The following is a 23,088-nucleotide window of genomic DNA, read 5'->3' as shown; positions in this document are numbered from 1 at the left end:
CATAGTTCAGGCTGTCTATCAGATGCCAACATAAAGATATGGATCAAATCAAATCAAAGTGTCCAGTAAAGAAAGTCTCAACAGAATAACTAGTCACTATTTTTAATTAAATTTAAAAAAAAAAAAAAAACAATCATTATGTAATCAGTTGTGGTTACTGCGGGAGGAAAAACCCATATGAGTGTGTACGTGAGCCTTGTAAAAGTCTTTTAAATGATTAGTAAGATGCACAAGTGCTACATTTATATCTAATCCGCTGCCTGCCTAGAATACCTTTCACAAAACTAGTGAAAGGTACATTCTTGATGTGGTGTGCACGTACATAATCCTATCCAAAACCTCAACACCACTGTCCCGCTTGTGGGGTAAATCTAACTCTTTTGACCACTGGTCAGGAGTACTCTCCAAGCATCACATCACTGTCATTGTATGCAGCTGACTCAGAGAACCTGCAGTCCACAAGCAGGAAGAGAAACAACAGATCATATCCTGTGTGTGAACTGTGGTTTACAGCAAAAAGTGGGTGGGGGTGTGTAAAATTAGCTGGACTGTGAGAACTAAAGAGTGAGGTTGAAAGAAGAGACAGAATGGCCAATCAGATGAAGGAACATAAAAGAACATGGGGAGGAAAAGCACTAGAGCCATTATTGGTTCAGCTTTGAGTGACTGTTGAGTGTAAAAACACTGACTAAACTAACACATCTCTGCCTCAGCATTGGCTCAGCTGTACAGCATATGAAGCCACGTTATAAAACCGAATAGCTCAATAAAACTGAACTTTTGAGCTATGACAGTAACATTTATTTGTGGGTGTGCCACACAGTCGTAGGCCAAGAATTAGTTACGATTACTCATGTTGTAATAAAATCGAGTTGAAAAATACCAGGCGAGTGACAAAAAAAAAGGCTAAATTGTTCCAATACACACAAGCAAAATCCTAGGGGTTTTAAATTTACAGACGTTTCATCATAATGATCCACTTACCTCAGAAGGAAAAAATAACTTGACTTTTAGCTGCTACATACTGCACAATGTTCACCGTGTATACAGGCTGCATACAAAGGCTGTATATAATAGCTTGTACATTTTTTGTAGCATCTAGTTTAGCATTACAGCCAATGTCATCATGGTTTTAGAAGTAATGAACATATTGTAAGCTTTCTTAGCAATGAGCATATATAGACTGTGCGCAAACATTTTTTCTGGCTTTTCTACAAACATGGACGTCATTTGGGTTTGCTATGCTTTTGGAGACAGACTCAACTGGCCATTCAAGTTAGCAAGTGGGTGCAAATATTCAGTTTATTACTGCAATCTGGGTGAAAAAAGCTGTCTGCTGCAGTTAAACCAATGCCACAAGAACGCTTAAACGTTTTAAAGTAAAGTTTTATATAATGTGATCGATTGTTTATATAAAAGGTTCTGCTCATAGGCACTTAAATGATTTCCTGCTTGGATACCGATTGATCTAATTGGCCTCTTCTGGATGTGGCCCATCTTTCCTCTGTCTAAGCTAAAAAGATGAAAGAACAGCTGTGGAAAGCATTGTGTAATAACCTGCAAACTTAAAAACACTCAAGTCAACTGTGGGATCACCATGCAACAGCTGGACACCCCTATATGGTCCTAACCAAAGTATGTTTTCAGACAGGAAGTAGGAGATGATGGAAAGAACATCCTGGAAATCTAAGTCAACAGGATATGGATGATTTGCAGGATAACGTTCAATGCACTCAGGAGCAATGAGTAGCCACGCCTGAAAAAAAAAGTTCTGAAACCTCTTTGAATCTTTTTCTTCAAAAGCATCAAATCAGCTGATCTGGTTTCGAGCAAAGCACAAGTAAATATTGCAATCTAGTCATCAGACGGAGATAACCTTGCATCCCCCACCCTACTCTCCTTCCAGGAAGGAGTGATGTAAATGTTCTGTAGTGTGATCACTTGACATGCAACATGAAACGTGTAGGAGGAGATGTGCCCCAGCCTGGAGGGCTAGCAGATCAAATATGCAGGATTCATGGACCACAATGTCAATAATCCTGAAAATAAAAATAATGATAGCGTTGCATCCTGATATCCCAAACAGACTTGAGAGATTTCGGCCTAGTTCTTCAGGGTATAGCATTTACTGGTTGCCACAACTTAATTAATATCAGAAATAGGATTTCTTCTTGGATTGCAAATCATACAGATGCTCAGATTACAGATGCAAAGCCATGGCATGTTACTTTATGCTGTTTTTTTTTTATCTGTGTTGCAGTGACCTACAGGGAAACAAAGAGGTGGGAGAGGGGCTGCTGTACCCTCTTTAACAGGTAACAGGAAATTGGCCATTCAGCATATCAGCTACATTAGCTGCTCCAGTCAGCCTGCAGACTGATGGATGGCAAGTCACACTCGAGCTGCGACACCATTGATTTCCTCCTCATAAAACCCAAGACTGCTGATTCAAGATAATGCTACATTTTTAAAGGCTTTGCTGTGATATTGCTGCGATAAATTCAGAAGATTAAACTGATAAACAAGCTCAGACACACTGACCAATGAGATTTATTTCCAGTATAGTGATTTATTTGTCTGGTGCTGTTCATTATTTATTTACAGTCTATCATCAAAATGTGTACTTTCATTTCTAGTGTGCTTTCCGCTGACTTCTAAAGAGATTATTCACAAGGCTGGAACATTCCTGCTATGAAACACTGGTGTTGTTCCAGTAAACTGGAATGTTTCCTAGTAATAAACATATCAAGAGCCTTCATATTGTGTACTCCCAGTGAAGTACAGTCCCACTTAATGACATTTTTCACAGTACTTATCATGTCACAAAGTATTATGCTTCCACCGAGCTTCCACCGATTAAAAACGTCTTAATACTGTCAGTAATAAAACACAATACTTTGATTTTTACAGCACAATAAATGAGTGAACTCAGTGGTATTGGACGTCTCCTTACTGCAGTGGTCTTGGTTTGATTCCAGGCCTGGTCAGTGCTGCATGCCGCCCTCACCCTCTAAACCATTTCCAGAAACAAAAAAGGCAGTATGTGGCGAGTGCAGACACTCTTTATACAAGCACCACAGAAGCTTGAGGTTCACTTCCTGACAGCAAGAACATGAGCTCATTTGTTTGCTGTGTTTCATGTAGAATACAGTGCAGTTCAGTGTGCGTTTCATTTTCTAGAGCATGGACTGTTTTTGTGGTCGCAGGTTTTGAGTCGAGTAAAAATGCCATTTATTTGTTTAAAATAATGTAGACTTGATCGTCGTGAGCTAACTCCAGCTTCATACTGCTTTGAACGCTCTGTTCAGGCATTCTTTTTTGTTCATTGCTCTCTATAACATTACTGAGTGTGGATAGCTTAATTTGGTCAGTTCAGGCACAGAGCCCCAACCTCCTGTTCAATGAGACGATGGTTCCCCTAAAGGGTAAACGGGTTATTTTTGAATCATGAAAATATGCTTTAGTGGAGTTTAACAAAAAAAAATGGGTTAAATATGGCCTTTTATTCTCAATTTTAAGTGTGGAAGGCCATTTTTATGAATACCAACGTGAAAACATATTGTGGCTAGGCACAGTGTTATTACTAAGTTGCACCCAGCATCAGTCTTGGCTTTATTAAATAGGATGTTATAGGTTGCGGGCTTGTCAGACAGTCATGCTATCTGTCACAGGGATTATTGGTGTGAATCGTTGCGAAGAGCTGTAAACAAAAGGCCCCACGTGCACAGCTCTGAGAACAGAAGATAAGCAAGTGTAGGAGGGATTCTGGTTGGAGGGGGGGTTACTGATCGCTGTGCCAAGCTAGGAGCTGTGTGATGGATTTCGCACACATCTTCTCATCTATCTCTGAATCCCTTTGTGATGAACAAAAAGCAAAAGAGCCCCCCTTCTGAGTGCATTCTGATGAAGAGGAGCACTATTTTACCATTCATGTCATTTGCCCTCAATGCACATTGTGCATGGGTGAGCAAACACACCCCGTGGTGCTACGGGGTACAATTAATGTTTTTCAGGCACATGGGTCTCATGCTGGAATATTTTCAGGAATGGAAGAAAACCAAGGACACATGAAGCATTTCTCAAAGCTGCTAGAATTCAAAGTGAATCTATGGATATATCTGACAAATCCAGCAACAACATAGAGGTGCATTGTCTTTCGGTATCGGCAAGTGCAGCATCTTGGTGGTACAAAAATCTGAACAGAGTAACGCTTGCCAGATGACATAAGCTGAAAGCAAGCCCCCTCCATTTTTAGAATTAGTGACATTACACAAGCAAATAACAACAGGGATGCCATGTCAGCCTCTCTAGAGGGTCAAAAATGCACGGATTAGACTGTCATTAATACTGAATCTGGATTATAACAATCCTGAGGCAGCTCAACTGCCACAGATTACTTCTATCCCAGGAAGGGCAATGACAGACAATGGCACTTTTTGTTCTCCTAGAACTGACAGTACCGCACAGTAACAAAGAGAGACTCATTTCTAATAGGGTCAGGAGTGATTAGACAAGCGGCAGAACTGGCAGCTCATAGAGAGACCCAAGATCTCCCAAAATCCACTAGTATCAGACAAGATTTGTCAGATCGATTGATGACCTAACTACAATTAGCCTATTAGTGCAGCTTGCCGTTGTAAAACAAGTTAAATTATCAGTCTACCCTTTGAAGATGTTTTATTACAACATGACGCTGAAGTGGAAACAGATTTAGTATTAACACAACACATCTTTGCAGGACCACTTAGCTTTGATACAAATGGCACCCATCTGTCTAGACATCATCACATATCTTGTGATGACAGCCCACCCATTTTGGCTATTGTGATTGCAGTCATGCTTTTGATGCATTATTTATTAGCCTCCCACAAAAAAGTCTAAGAATTTTACCCTCAGTTCTAATAAACTGAACCAGAAATTTCAACGCTGAAGCTGATTACAGTGTCGTAACGCAGTTGTTTACTTTCCTACATCCTTAAAGCTCAGAAATATAAATGACACAAAGGTCGCCTTTACAAAGTAGTGTGTTGTTCTGGCATAAACAGCATCCATTTTCCTTTCTTATGGCTTCAAAGAGACATGTAAGAAGACGGAACTGGGAACAGGATAATCTCTAGCATTAAAACAAATCTAATGAGACTTCAGAAACTCTTGTTCTAATATCTGGGACTTAGCATTCTTTCATTCAAACTAAAAGGCGTTGTTTCAGTGGAAGACACAAGATAGAAGGAAACAAAGTGGAGATACAAAGGGTATCAGAGGGAGTTGGTACAAAAAAGGCATGAAAATTTAAAGCCTGAGGAGGTAAAGAGGGGGAAGTGAGATAATCTCAGAAACGGACAGAGAGAGACAAAAAGGAGGAAAGAAAGAGGGAATACAGATCAGTCAGTGTGACCTGTCCTTGCCCCACAAAAACAAATGACATCAGGGTGGCTGCCAATCAGCTGATGTGACTCAGAGAGGCTGTCAGAATTCACTCCAGCTTTATTTTCCTGTTCCTGACACTTCCCTGTAACTTTTATAAAAAGGAGACAAACGGGTAACTGTAATCACACCACACATTATTGTAAACTGAACTCCGCTAACAGTGTTTTAATTACTGAATTTTTAAAAATCTGCCTTCTGAAAGAATCTAATTGTTTCACTACAATAAAAACCCACAGCCTTTTTATTCTTTGTGCAAAAATATAGCTTATGTAAACCAATCCGGCAACCATTTCACTCCAATTCATGCGCAGACACATTAACAGCGAGGAAAGAAATGCAATTACTCTGGTTAATGTGGCTTGCTTTAATTAGACGCATCTTTGGTGACAATGCAAAAACCATCACAAATGGCAGCGCAACAGGAATTCTCAATGACTGCCATTTAGAAGCCGACAATCTCACCGTCCTCTTATTGAGTGGAATCACTGTTTGGCTTTAGAGCAAACCAGAGACGAGAGGCCGGCTTTTGTTTACTCTTGTAAGGAATCAAGGACACAGCATTTCTAACATTTTGTGCAAATCATCACAGAAGCTTGGAAAGTGGCAATTATTCAGGCAAGGCTTAGCAAAACGATCCATTTTTGTTGCATTCTGAACTTTTAGCGATTTAATCGTAAATATCAGGTCTGTATATTTGTGTTATTATTTTGTAGCTCGACTATGAGTTTACCTGAAAGTTCAAAATTTGATTGTGTATAAATGAGATGTGAACAAAACCCTTTGTTTAAATTGGAAAGGGAAATCCTCTCAGTGCTACACACTGGGGAATGCAGATATAGAAAAAAAATCATTGCTTGTGAGAACCCAGAGGTTGAAAGTAAAACATGCTCCTGCTAATCAAGTTCTCTTCTGCTCCAGAACAACAATTTGAACACGTTTTAATAGTCAGTTTCTATAGAAACGGATCAATGCTGATTTCAATGATAAAATGCAGTTGAAGCCCTTAAGAGAAAGTTTTACTATTACAATATCTTTCACTAGAAATAAAATACAAATTAATTAATTCTGTAATCCACTGCGCCTGAATTAACATTTCAATAAATACAGTAGGGGGCATCATTTCCTTGAATGAAAAAGGGTTTTTTGTTTTTTTTAAAGCAAACGCCTGAATTAGCAACTTTAACCGTCTTCTAATGATATGCAGTGTGTTTGAGAGTGAGATAGATGATGTGCTACAGATATCTCATCTATACTTGACAAACTGGGTGTGCAAGAAATTGAAGAAAGTCTAGTGATAAGGGCCCACATTAGAATATATTTACTGCATATTAATGGGTAAAACCCATGTAGAGTTGGCAGAATGTAACATGTAAATCCAGACAGCAAAACTGTGTGTAATTATGACATATTTAGTCTCCTTAAACAATGTAATTTGGAAGTGTGAGTAACAATTAATTTCCCCTTTGCTTGACTTTCCCCCCACCATTGATGCATTAATGGTTTAGACTCTAAACCATTCATTTGAAAATGGCCTATGTTGGTCTCTCTAAACTTTAGAGAGACCAGCATAGAACTATCATCTAAACCAAAACTGAAAGTTCACGTGTGAAAAAGAGGTTGATCGATTTCTTATTTTCATTTCTCAGCAATCAAACTACTGTAATGTCAAATTTAGAACAGGGAAAGTTGCAACTCTATTTGTGCTTTTTGTGCAATAAAGATGTCAAAATTGGTTCCTTATAAAAATGCTTATGGGGCATATGTAGATTTGCCAAGTGCTAACTAACTGTATACATAATTCCCCCCCAAAAAACCCACAGAAATGAATTCAGGATCAAAATGTAAAAAGGCTGGCATCCCCATGACGTCTCTGGGGGAGGGAACCCGGAAACAGAAACCCCCCGTTGCCATCACCCCAGCAGGATCTAAAGGAAACCTAATTGGACATATGCAAATGAAAGATGTGTTAAAAATTCCTCTTTATCAATGGGGGATGCATTTTGGCACCAGTTACCATAGCTCCCTAAATTTCATCTTCCCCAGCTTGGGCTTGTATGATGTCAAATATGCATCCACCCCCTATTTTCTTTCTCTCTGCATCTTCATTTCCCTTCACAGCGTACACCCAACCCCCTTCCGTATTTTGACAAGAATCAATTACAGACACAGGAATGCAGGATGAAATGTGTGGCCTGGAGCATGTAGGATTTTATATCAGACCCCACACCGGTATGGTAGTAACGACAAGGGTGGGCAAACTATAAAAACAACCCTCTGCTTCACCTTGATTACCACGCTAACGTTTCCAGTAGCTTGATATTTCCGGTAGCCAGAAGTATCAAGCTACTGGAAGTGCATGAAAAACAACCAAGCAGATATGTAGGAGTTTTGGCTTTTTTACAGGACTAAAGTGCACAAGCGCCGAAGGACCAAACACCTGCTGGTGCAGCTACACATGAGAAACAGTGTGCCACTCAAGCTGAACATGATGAAACTGGACTCCAACTAGTCTGCACTAATGAGTTTTTGCAACGAAGCTGAAGGCATCTCTGTGGCTAACTAAGCGGCTAACTAGTCCCCTGCTGTGGCCCAGCTGCTGGATGCGATAGTACAGCGATGAACTGGCAGAAGTACAGAGCTCTTTTTATTTATTTCCTCTTGTAATTTAGCCAAGTTGGACAGACATCACTGATGGCTCAGAGCGCATGTGTCAGATTTGGTTCAAAATGCTGCTCAGCACACAACAGACTCAACATTTACCTCGTATCAGATTCGGCCCAGCAAATAAACACCGCTCAATGCAAAAAAGGTTAGCATTCCTTTGATGGCATGCTGTGCTTCAAAGAAAAACCAGCAGTTCTAGCCTCTCTTGTCTTCCTCCTCATCTTACAGTAGGCAGTCATAAAAGACTGCAAATGAGGGGGTTTCTCAGTATGTTCAGAGAGCAAGGCGTTTTCCCTCTCAAGGGAAGACAGATCTGATGATCAAATCCTTTCCTGTCTCCTCATTGAGCCCCTCTTTCTGCAACGGAGCGCATTTCCCTCTCTAATGCCAGCCATGTGTCACCCACTACTGCCAAACTGTTTTGATAAAAAGCCTAACTGCTGGATGTAGAAAACAAGGAAACAAATTTTAGATAAAATCCATATGTTCAATATCTAAAACAATAGAGTGGTATAACAATGATGAAAAGCAAACAAACACCCTTTTCCACTTCTTTTAATGCATTTTAAGCCACAAACATCCACAGGGAAAATAATATAAACTGTGAATAGCGCAACACAGAAGCATAAATGAGGTCGTGTTTTCAAGTAGGACGAATGACATTTGCAGCCGAATAACAAATTTGTTATTTTGCAAAAATAGGCCATATAGCGTAGCAGCATTAAAAATACATACCCCCATGGTGTATATTTGTCTTTTGCTTAGTCTCCAGATGCAGAGAGAATGAACGTGGGGAGGAAGACGTTTCGAACAATCCTCAGTTCACCAGCGGTAAAATAGACGTTTGTGTGAAGAGCCACCCACTGACTAGGCTTGGCCCACAAAGAGACTCACTGTGAAAATCGGCCCTGAGACACATCATTATTATGATCACCCTGATCTCCAACCTCATTTTACTCCTTGCCACGATTCTCCATGAGAGAAACCACTCTGCTTTTTGATGACTGACTGTGATCCCTGCTCCCTGTTAACTGCCACACAACTGTCTAGCTCTATGAGACATTATGAAACAGGCAGGCCACGAAAGAAAAAAAAAACTACACCAACATAGTGTTGTTTTGTTTTTTATTCTCACAAAAAAACATCTTTTTGAGTAAAGGTGCAGACAGAGCTGAAAAAACTATCTAATCTAAGGATCAAGACACTGAATCAGCAACCATTTTAGCGATCAGTTAACAAACTGAATCATATTTTAAGCAAAAAGGTCAAACATTTGCTCTTTCTAGCTTCTCCTCTTTGAGGCTTTGCTGATCCTCTTTCCATTTTTCTGTTTTATATCAATAAACATCAGAGGCTTGATCGAAAAGACAAAGTCACATTGTAATTTGTATTTTGTGTACCAACATTCTGAAGCCCTGAGTTTAGCTATTTGACTGTTGCCCACCACATTTGGATGCAAACATTTGACTGACTGTAGCGCTTGGTAGCTGAATTGTTAGCAAGATGCATTCTTTACTTAGTATAATATTAAATCTTTATTCTGGTGTGTGGCTACCAGGCAATGTCCTTCTGAAACACATCACATTGCCTGGCCAACTGGTAGCAACTTGTAAAGGTAGCCACATACCCTGAATCATATTCTTCTTTCTATTTTATTGTAACTTTTAATTGTAAGTTACAAAATAAACATCATGTTGTATGAAAAAGACTTTTTATTGAGCATATAAATGTATAAAGAAGGTGTTTACTGAAGTTATCATTTGTGAGATATAGCTACTTTTTGTAAAGTTTATAATGTAACCCAATGTTTATTTTAGGTACCCAGCATTTAAAAATAACAGATATTTAGCTTAAACACAACAGTTAACCTGCTGATTGACAAAATAATGAGTAGAAGTCAAAATAACCAGTTATAGTTTTATAATATCACGAATAAACATTTTTAAATTCGATTCTTAACTTTTACAGCGATGCAATTTGTGGTTCTGTGGCTTGTCTCCGCTTTTGTATCTGACTTGGCATCGAAGCTGACAGTAATTATGAAAAACAAATGTCCTTTCATTGTAAGCAAATGGTGTAGATGTGGCTTTGTCTGTGACTGAGCACAAAAAAGCTTTGGCAGCGTTTGGGGGAGTGTTATTGTTGACAGTGTGCTTTCCCAGTGGGAAAACATACTGCATGACCAAATGTTGCAATGATCAGACACAGACAGTACGGCACAGTTTTGCTCATTAGCATAAAAATCTTTCTGGATACAAATCAAGAGAATAGACATGGAATTATGAGCTGCAACTCATTCAAAACACTCTAAAGTCTAAATGTTTCAGCAGTTATAGATTAGATTTCCATAGCTAAAGGTCAGTGGGACAAAGTCATGTCATGGCACGTATTTTCTTACATAGATGAATCAATGCAAATACCCCCTAGAGCACGGTGCCTTCTATACTCTCACGTCTAAATTATTATTGATGCCTTTGCAAACTGGTGATTTATTTTCTAATGGAAAACATCTCATGTGATAACACCTCAAACAGCTATAAGCACATTTTTGAGGAGCAGACCAGTGATTATATTACCCTGTAGAATTGTTACAGAAGGCCTGGAGTGAAAATATAGCACATGCTTCATGCTTATCAGCACACACTACATGTTGGCTAACCCCTGACTGTTGTTTCACTGCAGCATCGAACTGCTCAAACTCATTTCGACACAATCATCATAGTCAAAAAGAGAAGAAGCCTCGACACAATCCAGCCTCCCAAGTCAAAAGTTAAAAGGTGCTTTTAATGAACGAGATCCAGCCTTGTTCTACACTCTACATCTTTTCAGCTCGACACAAAAACTGACAACCCAGATATTGAATTAATGCTCGTCTCTGTCACCGGAGGCCTTCGTGATGATCAGCACATTTGCACTTTTTACAAGTCTCAGCATACCAATGTTAAAAAGAAACCCAGGAAAGGCTGTGACTCTGAAGGAATAAAATAACAGTGTGACTCTGATTTTTTTTCTTCACATAGTCAGCTAATAAAAAATTACTTGTGTGTTAAAATAGTTGTTCTGTAGTTGTTGTGAAGCGATCAAAGAAAATAAGCCATCCTTTTAAATAACCCCATTGTATTTGGGTGAAATTGTTTGCTGGTGTTATTCCAGTGCCGTCAAACTCCATCATATTTCTGAAAACACACAATGAAAATATTGAAGGACTGACATAATGATCACAAACAACTCCCTGTGCAGCAGCCTTGAAAGAATGAATAGGAAATGAGCTTCTTTAGTAAGCATCCATTATTCATTAAGCACTGTATTCCTCCATGTCGACACCCTCTGTAGTGACACAGCCAAACCATTATTTCCTTATTCTCACCATCACTCACTCTTTCTCTCGCACCAGTTGCACCCAGCTTTCATGTTATCGCCATACAATCAGCTCCCAAATGCTTTACACCAGATAAACTCTACAACACGCAACAACTAGTAAACTAACTGCACTTGATGTTAGCTGAAAGAGTAGAGCCCGACATTAATGTTTTAGTAAAGACAAGAGCCACTGCAGCTGAGCAGTTTATGGCGATGCAAAAGAAAGGCTATTGCATATGCTGACATATTGCAGAGAATAAACCTACCTGACATTACACAAGACTGATAACATAAGTCACAAGATCGTGTGAGCCCTTTGTAAATTGTGCTGCAGAAGAGATGAGATAAGTTAATCATGCTTTCTATATGCGCTATCATCACATGCGACGCAGCCACTTTTAGACTCAATTAAAAGCTACTTAAAATGCATCTGAGCAAGAATATGGAAGTTCAGTACAGGTTGAAATTTTAAAAAGAAGGTAATTTCAGATACTATTTAGAAACATCACTAATCTCCACACACGGACAGGGGGAAGGTTCAGTTTTGCGTTATTCTTTTTCTTTTTTAACTCTGGAGACACTGCACATTATCATAAACATCGAGCTATAATGGAATGTGTAGGTGTAACAACTGTGGACCCAAGATGACTGCATCTTGAATCACGCTAAGAATAAACAAACGAGCCTGGAAACATATCCTCAAAAGCAGAGTCTTTTTTCTTCTTAGCTGCCAATGTGAACCCAGCCTCTACGCTGCCCTTTGTTTTCCATCGAAAATCTAATATTTGTTTTTCCAAGTCGTCCATTCGGATAAAGTAAAATGGACTGAACATGTTTTAAGCCAAGAGCGGTATATGTTTGCTTTCCCTTCAGCTAAGTCACGCCACGGTGTGCAGGGAGTTAATCTCTTCTGGGCTCCACCCTACCTGCACTGAGCAGGTCACCGATTTAGGTTGCCATTTTTCAGCTAAAAATGCTTAATTTTTATTTTAGAATTATATCTTAAGAAACTGGCCAGCTGAGCCTTGTGAGTATTAAGAAATACATTTTGTCCATCTGCTGCACTTCCTGCAAAACACAAGCCAGCACCAGCATAAAGACACTTCAAATATTACAGAAATATGTGTATACCATTGTCCAAAAACCTTGTCATCTAAAAGCGTTGTGGTCTACTTTGTAAAGCTCTTATGCATCACCTTCCATAAACACAACTAAAAAACGATGTGTTGCCTGGGGTAGGTAACACCCGCATTACTACTTGTGGAGTGACATAATTCTGTATGTCCCTGGGCTATATTCTCTTATTCAAACCAGGTGGGCCGAACCTAGTGGTCTGTATCCTAAAATGAACAGTAAGGATCATGAGATGGTTACATAATAATTGTTTTTTGCACAAACTCAGTTTTAGTTTCTCCTGAGGTTCTGTCTTTGAGGTAAAAAGCTTCCTTACAATCCAGGGTCATGCTCAGGATGTGACCTGTGATACACCATCACAAGTAGACATTATTTCATACTAACTGCTAAGATGTGTTTCCTGTCCTAGAATTCTTCCACTGCTGTTTCTAAGAGCACAAAGCCATCACAAACCCCTGTTAAATTAGCAGGCTAAACAGTTTTGCTTGAAAATGACTCGCATGATCAATCAGTTATCATTATCATCATGCCAGGGAATAATCATAGGTACACATAATTGAGGTGCATAAATGAGACAGAAAGCAGCTCTTTTAGCGATTTTGCTTTTTTCAAGGCGAGGGCCTAAATAATAAAATTTTAAAGTCTCCTCTTTTGTGTCTCATGTGTTCAGCTCCACTGTTTTTTCACAGGGCCAACTTACAATGCTTCCTTTGAACAGAGGTGAGTGAGCTCCGAAGCATCTGAAAAGAGGCAACTTTGATCTCTATCCAGCTGTTTCAATGCCTCAACTATCCAGCTGACTCTTTAACACAGCTGACAGTAAACAAAAGCAAATTTCCCCAACTTCAATTTGGCCTTACAGGGACGCTAAAATACTTAGATTCTTATCTATCCCACTGAAGCATCTGATCAGCCACAAAATCCATTCTTGAGCATGGCAACAACATCCAAGTCGGAGTCATAAAGAACTATCTTCAGTCACAAAAACAACAAGGAGTCATGCAGCAAGAAGAGACACAAGCAACTTAGAGCAACTTAACACTATATGAACAAAAGTATTGGGTTAATCTTTGAATTCAAGTGTTTTCTGTCTAATTGCCGCATGTGTATAAAATCAAGACCGTAAGCATGCAGTCTGCCTATGCAAACAATTGTGAAAGAATGTGTCATTTTAAAGAATTCAAAGAATTTGAGTGTGGTACTGTAACAGGATGCCGTCGATGCAACAAGTCAGCCATAAAGTGCCAGACCATATAATGTTACAGAGCGGTTTTGCTGAGTGCTGAGGCACATTGTACGTAAAACGCTCCAACACTCTGCTAACTCAATGACTGAGCTCCAAACCTCGTCTGGTATTAACATCAGGAGAACAACTGTGTGCTGGGAACTTCATGGCATGTGTTTACATGGTATATATGGACTTTGTTAATTCTGCACTGGGGGCAGTTCAGTGATTACAGAAGCACAAGGGTCAGGAAGAAAAAAATATATATTAGAGATATTTAAAAAAACATAAAAATAGAAAGAATAATTAAGCAGACTAGTGTACCATACGATGTACAAATGGTTCCTATATAAGACAAAATACACTAAAAATATCTTCTTTTTACTTGCACATAAGGTGCAGTGGAAGTAGTAATGGATACAAATGTATTTTTTAGCTTCTATTTATCCTATGTGGGTGTTGCACAGTCTGACTGCTGTCAGGATGAAGGACCTACGAAAGCACTCTGTCCTACAAAGTGGCTATAGCAGTCTACAAGTGAAGGAGCAGTCTCATGCAAGGCGTGAAGGGTGTTGTCTGTAATGGACATCAGCTTGGCTAACATCCTCCTCTCACCCACATCCTCTATATAGTCTAGAAGGAATAGCCAGGACAAAACTTGCCCTATTTACAAGGCTATTTTCCTGTCCTTCTCTATGCTATCAGCTCCCCAACAGACAACAAGGTTGCAGAAGCCGTCATTGTGTCGTAACAGGTCCTCAATAATGTCCAGAGAACCCAAAAGACCTCAGGCTGCCCAGCAGATGGAGACGACATGCGGCCATGCCATGACGGACTAGGTCCTGGAGATATGATACATAATGTGTAGTGTACTGGGCATCGCTGTGTGATACCCAGTACTTTTGCTCATATAGTGTATGAAGACAGAGAAAAGACAACAATAGCAAAACAAGATTTCTTTAGTAGAAATCCATTGCCAGGGAAAGTAGTACACACAAAAATTGAAAAACAAAAACAAAAAGCAGACCAATCAGGAAGTGGACGTGGCTGTCTGCATCACTGTTTACAAAAAGTCTGTGTTTCAGTCAGACAAAAACAATCTTTAACTTTTCAGACTAAACGTAGGCCAGCCGCATTTCTGACAAGTCGCTCTTTTTTAAGGATGCCTAAAACACAGTAGTGGTGTGTATACGGGGCCAAAATGTACTGAAAGTACACACTTTAAAAACAAGAGTATGTTAGCAAGGATGTACCCTGAACTACATGCCAAGTTAGGCTATTACATTAAAAAAAAGGAGTGGCAACCTTGAATGTTAACATGATTAAATGTTTTTCACTTATTTTAAAAAAAGATGTTGAGTCTCTTCGTTTCCTTGCAGCTGTGCTGGTCTGGGATGTCACAGATCAGATGGTGAGGACTGTTGTGATTCAGAAAGATACAAGTGCAGGTACCAGTTTGTTCAGCTGTAGTCTGCCCTTGCGGCAGCCACATGTTTAATCCATGTAACAAGGCCTCCTTCCATGGAAAACCCTTTGTGTGTCATTTAAGTCACACCTCACTGTGAGGTTACAGGCCTGTCTGTATCCTACCAAAGCCCTACAGCAGGAAGCAAAACACCACTAACATGCCGTTTCTGCTTTTTTAGTTTGACTGTTATGTCAGTGCTTTCAGTTACAGTTTGCTTTAACTGTCTATTTAGCTCACATCTAAAAACAGAAGATCTATACAGTTAATCCTCCCCATTACTTTTCATTTATGTATTTGGAGGTAAAATGGAATAGCGGGGTTAAAAGCAAGGGTTCATTTTCCATCTTCTCTCACTGCATGACTAAAGATATGTTTTCTCATTATTTAGTGTTTTCAGGATGAAGCCAGCATCTAGAAGGAAGACTGCAGGGTTTGAATTCTGCAACATTCGCCGCAAGCACAAACAAGCCTACGATTGCAACATGCTGCAGCTTAATGGGCTTCAGCAAACTTCCACCAAGGAAAGCAGAAAAAATAGCAGGTTGGATACAAATACTATCTGCATCAAAAGGAAGATCTTACCGTGACAATTCCCATGCCTAATTCATTAGCCCTTTTTCAAGGCTATGATCATTTCCGCTGACAAGTTCTGGGTCAGACCAGACTCATCCCTAAATGTTTCAACTTTATACCAATTAGTTCCTTCTCCGCCTATTTGAAAAGAGCGTGAAAAAACATGTGCTTGGGAAAAAAACCTTCAAGCAGAGTGCAGTTAATGTATTTGCAGTCTAGGAGAGAGCACAACATGATGTGTAGTCTCACGTGGCAGCGCAAAGTTAAGCATTTCCAGAACTTAAGAGAGAAGTGGCAGATAGTTGAATTGGCGATTTAAGGTTTATATCCAGCAAGCTGTTAGAAACTCCAGGTATGGACATCACACTCCTACCCACCTCACTTTGGATTTCATTAATCATCACATCTGTTCATTTTGCGCAGCACACCCACACTAAAAGGCACTTACATGCACCACATTTCAACATACCATGTTTTCAGTTCTATCTATAGCAGAGCAGAACTAGAAAAGAACATCTTGGCGGTGATAAAAAAAAAAAAAAAAAAACACCAATTAAATGTAAGCTGGCAATAACTGCTGCAGCTAGTAACTGTTGAGTAGTTACGAGACCAAGGCGCTATTACAAACAACACATACGCGCTCTCACACTTATTTCTCGAGATATAACAACGATACCACGGACAGGGCCTTTTGATTATGCCAGAGATTAACTTACATCCGGTATCATTCAACAGAGCAAGTACAAATTACCCTCAACGAATAGCGTTTCGCTAGAGTCAAATATGAATAGCAAGAAGATGAAAGCCAAATCAATCTGCCAGCAGCACTCAGCAGTCAAATGTTATTTCTTCCCGCGGCCTTACACAGACTCATTTGTCTTGGCGAGCACAAACTATTTGTTTATTTCATTGCATCCTCATTAGCTTCTGCCAGAGCAGTGTCAGAATCTTCCTTGGGTCTATGCTGTATAATTTAAATGAAATTCAGACACAGACTGTCTACATAAGAGACAAAAGAGAAGATAAATGAGCATTAAGGAGAACATGTTGCATGGCAGCTGCATTAATATTGAACTAAACGCTTCAGCAGAATGATGCAAGGTGTGTTACGAAATAAAAAGATGAAGAAATACAGACACATTACAGTTTATTTTTCAAATTTAACAGAGACCCTTTATGCGTTTTCCTATTTCTGTCATACATATAGAAGATATTCATATTAAAAAGCTGTCGGTATGTGCAGTTAATCACGAAGAATAAAAAGCCTCGGCCTCAGACTGCTCTAGACAATCTGTTTCTGTCATCCCAGTCACAAAGCTCCTGCTGGGAGCAGAAGTCCTGGCCACTAACAGTTTAAACCTTCTGTTTGCAAAGGGCGACCAATCAGGAAAAAAAGCTGGCTTAAAAGGAAGAAGATAAAAGTTAAAAATGGCTTGCTTCAGACAGCGTATGACCTAAAGGTTTGCACCAAGGCCTTATATAAAGTGAATACAGAGTAATCCCACAGAGTGCAAGAATCGAGCATAATACCTTCTCTCTAAGAATTTTTCTCTGGTTTCTAGAGAACATGTAATTGATTTGTCTTTCATAGTCTAGTAGCAAGAAAATCTTGGTAGGTCCTCAATGAACTAACCTTTGCTTGACAGAGTAATCAGGTTTGTCTGGCAAGGTCCTTAAGCTCCTTTATGTTGTAATGAACCAGATATTACAGGCATTTCTTATTTTCGAAACTAATCCAAGTTCATTCTGGAGGCGGCTCTACTCAGGCTGTAGAACCTGGCTGTGTCAGGATGACTAACAGACTTAATACAAGTAACAGCACCTCTATAAACTTGGCTAATGTTATGGCCCAAAATAGTGTGTAGTGACAGTACAGTGGCAGCTTGGTCCACTGTAGGCCAAGCAAGAAATGAAAAGTGTGACATGAAAAGCATGTAGAATTAATTTCAGTGCAAGACTACAAATCTGTTTCTGCGTGGTGTTTAAACTGAAGTCCATTCATCAGTACAGGATGTCAAAGTGGCCGCTCCTGTTGAATGTCAGCGGAGCACAAACCCAATTGTGTCTTGGTTCATTTAATTTTTAATTCCCATGGTCTGATAAGAAACAAATGCCAAATACAGCACAGCATCTTCCCCCTTGCATTGAACTGGCAAACTGCCACAAGCAATCTGCTCCAGGGATGCTGATTTCTTGCTGGCCCTGACCTCTAACCTCCCAGGGGAGAGTTCTTCCCTTTGGGGATTAATGTCATTTCTGGTGATTATTACATTAAAACCAATGTTCAAATGCTTCGGAGCCAACAGAGCATTCAGCAACCAAATAACATTAAACTTGAGTCAAATTTATCCTGACTCAAAAATCTGGTTCCTCCTATGACTGCAAGTCTAAGGAGACCATTCATGATATCTGAAGTAGTAATGCAGCCGTGGTCACCGACATGTTGAAACTGGCACAACTGCAGCCCACGTAAGAGTCAGCTAGCAAGTATGAAGACAAGAATGATCATTTTTATTGTTATGGTTTCTAAATAAAAACATGACGGTTAAACAAGGAAGAAGGGGGAGAAAAAACACCAAGACAGGGGATCGGGATAAAACTCCAAACGCTTGATCCATTAACCCATATTCACTGACGCACCGGGTTGACAGAAGTCGCTGCAGGTTGTCAAAAGGAGAGCTCAGAGCATTTAAGCACACGATAAACATGGTGACTTCTACGAGGAATTCACTCACTGCAACGGTAAAGCTGAATGCGCACCTGAAATGGACGCTAAATGTGAAAATTCCACGCGCTGCTGTGCGTAACGGACAGGTAACACGGCGTTTGACGTGACTGGGAAAATGACTGAAAATTTGGACGTTTCCCTCACCTCCTCGATATACAAGTGTCCGGGTGCAAAAAAGACGATGCAATGCCATAAAGGAATCTTATCACTCACCTTAGATGGCTTTAATATTCAGTCCTGAGCGCAGATTGTCTTGGAAAAGCCGAGGCGACGCTTCAGTGTTGCCGCCTGTCACCGGGAGGGAGGAGTTTGTGTTTACTCCAATATAACAGAACCGGCTGTCAGCAACCGCACGGATCCTCTCTGTTTTTGGCGAAGAGAGGGAGCCGCAGTCTGGCCACAAACTTTATTACAACGTGTGTGTAGGACTTCTGCATTACAGATTCACTTTTTTTGTTTGTTTGTTACAAAGTCGTGTGGTTCCTTCTGAAGGTGTGCTTTAACGTAATAGGATTACATTTTACAGTTAATACTAGAGATGAAACGAGGGGGATTTGTGATTTAAATAAAGTGAATGAATTATGTATCGTTTTTTTGAACTGCAACAATGGGTGATGGACCGACACAAGAGTCTTTTGTTAATATGAGCAAATACACGTTCAAAGAATTGAATACGTCATGGTTTAGGAGAATGGAAAAAAATGATTCTCTCGATCATTGTAGCTGCTTATCTGTCCTTATCAGGAGGCATGTATCCCTGAGGTTTATAGCTCCAGTCATACTGGAAAAGCAGAACACTCTTCGTGTCTATTCTCAGAAACCAGCAAACAGTAAAAAACTGTGAAATATGATCCACAGTGAAACACGCTAATCTGATTTCTCTTTAATTTTGACATTTTTTTATAGTGTAAATGTGATTTATAATCTGTGACACTCCCGTGATAGCTTTAGTGCTTTATTGATGACGCATGCGTGTTATTAAGTGACAGCCCTCTTCCAGTAATTTTCTTTCTCATGCAAGATAAATAATTCATCTGCAATAAGTTTTATTGCCCTGCAATATCAAGGAAAGGACTTTGAAACCAAAGGCTGCAAACGTTTTTTTTAATAAGTCCAGCAGAAGGTGTGTGAAGTTCCGGAATTACAGGATCAAGAATCCTTGAAAGATTTGACATATTTCTTTTACATGTTTTGAAGTTGTTGGGTTTTGTTTGGCTCAGATCTTCAGATTCATCATCTGCACTTTACAATAATTTATTTCAAAAACAAATAAACTGTATATTTCTTCTTTTCTTTTTTTTTTTTTTACATGACAATGGCATGGCACCGGTATTATTGTTGGTGAAACAGGTGTCTGTACTATGACAACCAGCTCCATGTTTCCCTTCAAACCAAAGGTCGCAGCCATAAACATGACATTTTATGACCAGCTATCTATATTCCCCTCCAACAAGGAAGGTAAATGAGAATTACTTAGACAATATTTAGAGGCTCAGAGGACCTTGATCTCATTCTGAGGCTTCACCAGAGCTTTAGAGAAGAAACTCTGGGATTCGTGTTTAACTAGTGTAACTGGAATACAGTGATAATGCCTTCCACAAAGAAGACTCTGCATTTCATATCCAGTGCTTTGGCTACATCTATATCTGTTGGGATTATTGGATATGGCATGTCAACAAAGTGGGTTATAACAACCATGGAGTGCGCACGAAAGGATTCTGGTGTGTACAATGGATCTGCTGAGATCACCTTGACCCTTTTTGATGGAATATTAGAGAGATCCTCCTGCCCCCTGTTTGGAGCTACAGATACATTTCAAGGTAATTTTCTCTCATATATTTCCACAATGTTGGCTGTTTTTATTTTAGTTTAATAAATTTCAGTCGCTGACACATCCTACCTTCAAGCAATGGGGAAAATTTAATTTCATTTGATTAATTTTGACCACCAGCTTCTGGTCTTACTCTAGAATCTGTGTCGCTTTTAATGTGCATAATGAAAAGAACACACTGTCAACAGTTTTTCCTTCTGACACAAGTTGTTATGATTAGAAGTCCCAGACAGATATCTCAAAATAAAGACAAATACTATCAAAACTTCCATCGTGAAGGAGAATTAGATCCTATGAAACTGCTCAGGCAGTTTTACCAGCCTCTTGTACTCAATAAACATGGAAGTTCAGTACAGCATTAAATGTAGGACCATAATGACCTGTGTTTTTCTGTGTTTAGTGATTCCTACATTGGCAGGAAGAGAAGTTGTTCCAGTAGTCCTACAGGGTCTGGTTTTGTGCCTTCTTGCCCTCTGTCTGCTGTTTTCGGCATGCAGCATCCTCATCTCTCTCTACAACAGTGTCAGCAATCCTTATGAAACCTACATGGGGCCTGTTGGAGTCTACATCTGCAGCTCTCTCAGTGGTAAGTGACCGATATGTTATAGCAGTAAGGATGTTGCAGTTGGACAAGCGGAAGTGCTGGGGCATTTCCATGAAAAAATAAGGTGTGATTTTTGTTCTATTCTTTTGTTTGTGATATTTCTAATGCTACTTATTCTCCTGCAGCATGCTTGTCTGTGATAGTCCTCATCCTGTTTGTGGTGAACATCAGTGCAACCAATATGGCAGAAACCTTTGTAGAAAAGTTTACTGAGGGTGTTCCAGTAGCCCTGAAGGGAAAGGTTTCAGTGATGCAGGTAGGATATTACCTGGTCATCCCTTACACAGTGCTCTCTCTCATTGCCATCGCCTTGATCTACACATATGAACATGCAGCCTACACACGCAAAAAAGAGCAGCAAAAGCCTACAGAGGATGCACCCGTGGACTTAACAATGTATTAGTGCAACAGAGACCATGGAGTTTTCAATAGCACTGATATATTAAAGACTTTCTCAAGAAACCTACTGTAATGAAAGATAACTGACTGTGGTTATACACAATAAGGTCTGGATACACGGTAAAGCCTTGTTCATTGTATGATAGATTTATAATATTTAGTCTTACTATATCAGGAATAGTCTGGTCTGATCAAGTACCTTACACTTAAATGTCATGTTTTCCTGTTATCTCGTTATGAGCAACAATTATGTAATTTCGGCATTTTGATCAAATTTGATATCAAGGTATGACAGTGCAAAGTGTTTGCTGATACAGTAAAAATATTACCATGTAAATTTCTTTTCATTCATATGTTTTTGACAGGAAATTCCATTCTTAAAAAAATAACTATTTATTCTGTTTGTTTGTTTTTTTAATTTTGTGTAATCTTTTTGGATTAAATTTATCAATTTAATTTTAACATCATGGTAATATAATCATCACAAAACATGCTTTACAGATCGTCAGGCAGACAAAACCTCAATGACTTTACTGTTTTCTGTGTCTCAGCTTGCAAAATAAAACATTAGAAAACATGAATAAAGTGATGAGATTGGATTGGTTTTACTTGAAAAAATGAATTTTTGCAATTTAATGTTATACATTTACTGCGGTACTGCATTACAGATTCACTACGAACAAGCAAACTGATTACATTTATTGGAAAAATCTAAAGAGCGAGTCAAAAAAATGGATGAACCCACTGAGGGGGGTTTTACTGATGTCTGCTGCCCTCTATCTCTGAAATTATGCAATTGCAAAGAGATGCCAACAAGTCAACAGTTTCAACCGGGAATAAAAGAAAAAGGATTTGTTTTCAGTTAAAGTCTTTAATTTGCTATTATGCATTACTGGCACAATCATTTGAAGGCTCGAATTTATCTTTAGAAGAGAGAATTAAGGCACACCCAGTCTACCTAACATGGAATAGACCACTGGTACCCACCTTTTTATTGGTTCTGGTCCACAGACCTGCCAATAAACTTGATAACTGAAAAGCAGCATGTGTTCTGTGATACTTATTTCTTCAGTCAGTTTCTTTATTAGCTTTGGTTCTCCCTGTTTCAATCAACTGCATTTATCTAACTACTGTTTCCACTTGGAGTCAGTGTGAATATATATTTAGAATTATTTATTCTACTTTCCAGTAAATGTGCTTTGCCAGCAGGTAACTACACAGCTACTTACCTTCTGAATTACTACAGAAGCCATATGGATTACCTTTCTTACCTTCATCAATTCATGGCTCATCAGTGAAGCGGTGCTTAAGTTGAGCCCTTTAAACTCCAGTGATGCATTGCATCTTAACTGTATCCTTTTCCACGTGAGACCTACTACAGAAACCCCTGATGAGAGATAAAGATTTATTACTCAGCTGTTTAAAACATTTCAAAGGGCTGGAAAAATCGCAGCCGATGCTGGCCAACGTATTGATGGTTACAAAGCTTGCAGATTTTGTAAAAACATAGATCACAGATAGATCTTGCTGAGAGTTGGCGCCTATTGTCTCCTGGATCTTCGGGCATTCTCACAGCTGTGATTCACATGGCTGTGTTGACATGAGAGCAAGGGTGAGGTGTCCTGTTACCGTTTCCCCTGTCCCATCACTCAGGGCCTAAAGTCTGTTTGGACAT

The 23,088-nt window shown here is 39.4% G+C and overlaps 2 protein-coding genes across 4 annotated transcripts in view; one reads left to right on the top strand and one right to left on the bottom strand.

The window, feature by feature from the left end:
* Nucleotides 1-18,876, bottom strand: part of ptprea (protein tyrosine phosphatase receptor type Ea) — a 60,595-nt gene extending 41,719 nt beyond the window's left edge. For 2 of the 3 annotated variants that reach the window (XM_087844734.1, XM_087844731.1), the window contains exon 1: nucleotides 18,793-18,876. The gene's annotated coding sequence lies outside the window, so the exon portion shown is untranslated. Of the gene's footprint in view, nucleotides 1-8,826; nucleotides 8,912-18,792 lie in introns of those variants that run through there. The other variant, XM_087844732.1, reaches the window with a different exon arrangement.
* A 1,291-nt stretch (nucleotides 18,877-20,167) lies between these two features.
* On the top strand, nucleotides 20,168-21,605 carry clrn3 (clarin 3). Its single transcript, XM_006791044.3, has 3 exons — nucleotides 20,168-20,399; nucleotides 20,811-20,996; nucleotides 21,140-21,605. Exons 1-3 carry the CDS (start codon nucleotides 20,168-20,170, stop codon nucleotides 21,415-21,417), a joined length of 696 nt encoding a protein of 231 aa, XP_006791107.1. The 3' UTR covers nucleotides 21,418-21,605.
* Nucleotides 21,606-23,088: the final 1,483 nt, after the last annotated feature.

Source organism: Neolamprologus brichardi, chromosome 8 (genome assembly GCF_056152115.1).
Source record: "Neolamprologus brichardi isolate AB-2024 chromosome 8, ASM5615211v1, whole genome shotgun sequence".
Lineage (NCBI taxonomy): Eukaryota > Metazoa > Chordata > Actinopteri > Cichliformes > Cichlidae > Neolamprologus > Neolamprologus brichardi.
The sequence above is the reverse complement of the archived record's forward strand: the minus strand, read 5'-3'. Positions and strand labels throughout refer to the sequence as shown.

What these genes read in the sequence shown, in the direction of transcription:
- clrn3 (XM_006791044.3), top strand. Translation starts at nt 20,168, where the DNA reads ATGCCTTCCACAAAGAAGACTCTGCATTTCATATCCAGTGCTTTGGCT. An exon ending in AGCTACAGATACATTTCAAG is followed by an intron (nt 20,400 to 20,810) that starts GTAATTTTCTCT and finishes TTCTGTGTTTAG; the next exon opens with TGATTCCTACATTGGCAGGA. An exon ending in CATCTGCAGCTCTCTCAGTG is followed by an intron (nt 20,997 to 21,139) that starts GTAAGTGACCGA and finishes ATTCTCCTGCAG; the next exon opens with CATGCTTGTCTGTGATAGTC.